Consider the following 4,288-nt stretch of genomic DNA (forward strand, 5'->3'; position numbering starts at 1 on the left):
TTCTTTATGCACCAAGAGCTTGTAACACTCCAAAGAGAAAGGAAAACTTGAAATCGCATCATATGACCCCTTTAAGTTAAGTTTTGTTAAAAAAATGACCCACCTTGTAGTTTCAATAGATGTCTTTAGCATAACTTGTGCTTGTCTTTGGTAAATCATGGGCAAAAACCATGTCTGCAAACAATTTTTGTTGATTTACTAAATTTCTTCCTCAACAGGCCCAAGACCCCCAAATGCTTGACCAGCTATCAAAAAACATCACAAGATGTGGCTTATCTAACTCTACGCTGAACTACCTCCGAGTAAGTTCATTTCCATCAGTCTACAGAACGATGGATGTGAATTACAAAAACATCTCGGTAACTGTTTTTTCCCTCTCCCACAGCTTTGTGTAATCCTGGAGCCCATGCAGGAGCTGATGTCCAGGCACAAGACGTACAGTCTCAGCCCACGAGACTGCCTCAAAACCTGTCTGTTTCAGAAATGGCAGAGGATGGTGGCCCCACCAGGTGAGAATCGGGCGACTTTCTTCTGAAAGTGAAAGATCCAGCAGTGTCCCGCATGAGTTTTAGATATCTCCCCTTGTTCTTTCTCCAGCCGAGCCACCAAGACAAGCCCCCAACAAGCGAAGGAAACGGAAAATGTCTGGTGGCAGCACAATGAGTTCTGGAGGGGGCAACAACAACAACAACAACAACAGCAACAGTAAAAAGAAAAGTCCAGCCAGCAGTTTTGCGCTTTCCAGCCAGGTACCTGTAAGCATCTAATTTTAAAGTCCATTTTGAGCTTTGGGAGATGGGTAGCGGCAGAAGGGTGAACCAATGCTTGTATTCAAGTTATGGATAATATTAGGAAGACAGACCCAACATAGAGACAAGTGGACATGATCCAATGCTGGGCAGTCCCTGGTCCTTTAGGGCCGCAGGTCTGTGGGTTTTTTGTGCTTTTTGTCAGTCTGTTGGGTGTTTTGAGCTCCAGAGACGCAGCCAACACTAGAGACCCGAGGTGGAATGAACCCGTGCAGCACTCAAGGATCCGGGATGCCCACCATGGCAGAGCTATTTAGTGTTCAGCATGGTGAACGTAGCCTTTTCTCATACAGCACTGCTGGTTTAAGTTCCTGTGGCTGGTGCGCCGTGCTGATTTGGGCTTGTAGTGGGCAGAATAGTGGAGGTGTAGTTCCTCAGTGCCTTCTGCAGTTGCGATGTGGTGTAGAAAGCCACTGCGTCCCCCTACGGAGCACCCCCGTGTTGCGGGGATAATGTTTGCGCCCCTTCCTGTCCCCTGCAGGATGTGATGTTGGTGGGAGAGCCCACTCTGATGGGAGGGGAGTTCGGGGACGAGGATGAGCGGCTCATCACGCGGCTGGAGAACACACAGTTTGATGCGGCCAATGGCATCGACGACGAGGACAGTTTCAACAGTTCCCCCGCCCTGGGCACCAACAGCCCCTGGAACAGCAAAGCTCCCTCCAGCCAGGAGAGCAAAAATGACAACCCCACCTCACAGTCATCGCAGTAGAAGTGTTAGGGGCTAGCGAAAGGCTCGAGAAGCCGCTCGAGGACACCTCGCTCGCTTGCTCACACGATCCGGTCCTTGTCTTCTGCCTTGACGAGTCCTCAATTGGTCAGACGTGAAATTGGCCCTCCTCATCCTCCTCCTCCTCTGTCGCCATCAGACATTCCGTTTTGTTGATTCTTTTGTTTCTTTGGGAGTCGTTTTCCAACACCGTCCGTTTCTGTGTCTCGATCAGTCTTAGCGATCAGGCTGTGGGTTATTGTTCCAACCTCGGGTCTCTCTGTGCGTGCTGTGCTTTGACACGCATGGCCGTTTCTGTTGTGCTCACTTGACAGGAAAGGATCACTTTTTATCTAACCGTTTAGTGATATGACCATTGTGTGCACCTCAGATTCAAACCCAACGCTCCATTTTTAAAAACTCAATTATTTGTTTTGTAGGACCTGGTTGGAACAAAAACCTGTACAGTTCCGGAGCTTGAGGACCGGAGTTGAGAACCACTACGTAAAGTCCTTTAAGTAAAACTAAATAAAGTGTAAAGCATCGAGGTTCTTGAGTTTGGTCATGCCCGAGATGGTCACTGAGAGCTTGCCTGACCATTACACCAGACTCAAAATAAGTGTTTGATTTTTTTTTTTTATTATTGTTTGCATTCTTTTTAGTTTCTTGTTCTTTTCAAATTTTTTTTAATAACGATTTCTAAAGAGAAAAAATAACCAAGCAAACAAAAAACTCTAAATATCCTTTGCACTCTGTATTGTACAGATCAATACAGATCTTATCACTGTATTTTGGATCTATTTTTAAAAAATGATTATGATGAATTTTGTTCTTATTAAAACAAAAAAAATTGATAATCTTTAACTGGAAAATGCTGTCAATCTCAATGTAAAATAACACATTTTGTATTGTTACTGTTATCAATATTATTGTAAGTAGATGCTACTTTGCTCTAAGCTTTACACCTATCTGTCTTTCAGTTTCTGTTTTAATTGTCTTTGAAAATGAGATTACATGATCATAGCATGTATGTCTGGGAACTGCATGTGTCAGACATTAGCTATTGCAGCTGTAACAGTCTCATTGTTTGCGGGATCTAAATCCAACACTGTTAGTACAACGGCTGGTGGCACATTTTGTCCTGAGACCGTAGCTATGAACATTTTGTTTCTTGGAGGTTTTTAGCCAATTGAAAAGAACAGACCAAGCTCAGTACCTGACATTCACATGGAATAGTTTGCTTTAAAAGTCTAGTGAAAACATCAAATTAGTATGCCAGCCATTGTTTTCTTTTACCCGATGCTACAGACCAAGGAGCAAGATCCTTTAATTTGACACATTTATATAACGATTTTGTTTTATCATAATTTTGTTTGTGTATTTGTGATTGTATATTTAAGATTGTAGCCAAGTTCTGTATAAGTGTAATTCTATTTACTCTTCTCTAGGAACCCTGTGCCCTTCACCCCTTCATATGTCAAAAGTAAAACCAAACCTTTCATTTTAGATTGTTTCTAGATGCATTAAAGGTACAACTACCTTTCACCTGAGAAGGTAGATTATAGTTTTTAAGTCAATGTACAATGTATTTATTTTTTTAAAGTCTTTGCCATTGCATTATATATCGAGACGATATATGTTGCTATGTATTTGATGTTGCCTCTGTGCATTATTTTACTTTTTATGTTTTTTTTTTCATTAACCTAAGATGATATATAAATCCTTGAATGACTCCATAAGAGTTCTTATGTTACATGATTTACATGATCCAGATCAATAATTCCAAGAAGCCCCTTTGAGGTTACTGTGTCTTGGGTTTTAAAAACACCAGAGGGCACTCCACTGTAAGGCTTCCACTGATTTATAAAAATGGTCAAAGACTAAACTGTAGTTAAATGTAACCATCCTAAGGCATACAAATACAAAATCATTTTTCTTGAATACATCACTCGTGAAATAGTGTTGTTTCAGGTTCATTTCTCAAATTTGCCATAAAGCAGGTATGCTCTTTGCTTTGTTTTCAGAGCCCCTTTGTTGTTGTTTTACAGATATATTTTTGCCTCGTGTCTGCCATTGACAATTGATATATGGTACCAATAAAACACATTTTCACAAGCTATCATACCTGGTATATGGTTAAAATACGCATATCCACAGTACATTAAAAATTATGAGAGGCTTCCTGAACACTGGGTTTCTGATAAGAAATGTGAACAACAACTCTAATAGTCTATAGAGTGTTATTGACACTTCATATTTCCAGGTAGATCCTCTGCAAACAGCTCCAGATCTAGAAGTGTTTTTGTTGTGCTTTAAGGTTAGAGCAGTGTTTGCTAACCTGGTTGTTTATAAGTGATGGTAGCAGTCGGAGGCCACCAGGAAGCATGTTACCTTTTAACAGAACTCTAAATTGTCAGGGCAGTTAACAGGAACAATAAGGAAACTATTAAATGTCTCATGACAAATGTTTTTGATCTTTGAATAAGTTCAAGCATTTGGAATGCTTAGCAATATAATTAGTTTTAAATCCAACTTATAGTTTTATTAAGAGTCCACATGTGCATATGGTTATTTATCTGCTGTTAAATGTTTTTGGGCAAAAGAAGTGACACTCCCTTTTTTGTTCATGTCTAATAGGGCTGCACGGTTAATCGAATGCGATTGTCATGCGCATTTTGATAGTAAAGCCGGTTCTGTCGATTCCATTTCGATTTATCGTGCAGCCCTAATTAAGATATTAATAAATGCAGTTCTTAGCGAAAAGATACTT

General features: G+C 40.7%; 1 protein-coding gene across 12 annotated transcripts in view; it reads left to right on the plus strand.

Moving 5' to 3' along the window:
- ldb1a (LIM domain binding 1a) overlaps nucleotides 1-2,200 on the plus strand; it is a 38,178-nt gene extending 35,978 nt beyond the window's left edge. For 6 of the 12 annotated variants that reach the window (XM_016467774.1, XM_016467773.1, XM_016467776.1 and 3 more), the window contains 4 exons: nucleotides 219-302; nucleotides 386-509; nucleotides 598-755; nucleotides 1,291-2,199. In XM_016467774.1, the coding sequence (XP_016323260.1) occupies nucleotides 219-302; nucleotides 386-509; nucleotides 598-755; nucleotides 1,291-1,521 (597 nt within the window). In that variant the 3' untranslated portion in view covers nucleotides 1,522-2,199. Of the gene's footprint in view, nucleotides 1-218; nucleotides 303-385; nucleotides 510-597; nucleotides 756-1,290 lie in introns of all 12 variants that reach the window. The other 6 variants (XM_016467778.1, XM_016467780.1, XM_016467783.1 and 3 more) reach the window with 6 other exon arrangements.
- The last annotated feature ends 2,088 nt before the right edge of the window (nucleotides 2,201-4,288 follow it).

The sequence above is a fragment of the Sinocyclocheilus anshuiensis genome, unplaced genomic scaffold, assembly GCF_001515605.1.
Source record: "Sinocyclocheilus anshuiensis isolate Anshui unplaced genomic scaffold, SAMN03320099.WGS_v1.1 scaffold292, whole genome shotgun sequence".
Taxonomy (NCBI): Eukaryota; Metazoa; Chordata; class Actinopteri; order Cypriniformes; family Cyprinidae; genus Sinocyclocheilus; species Sinocyclocheilus anshuiensis.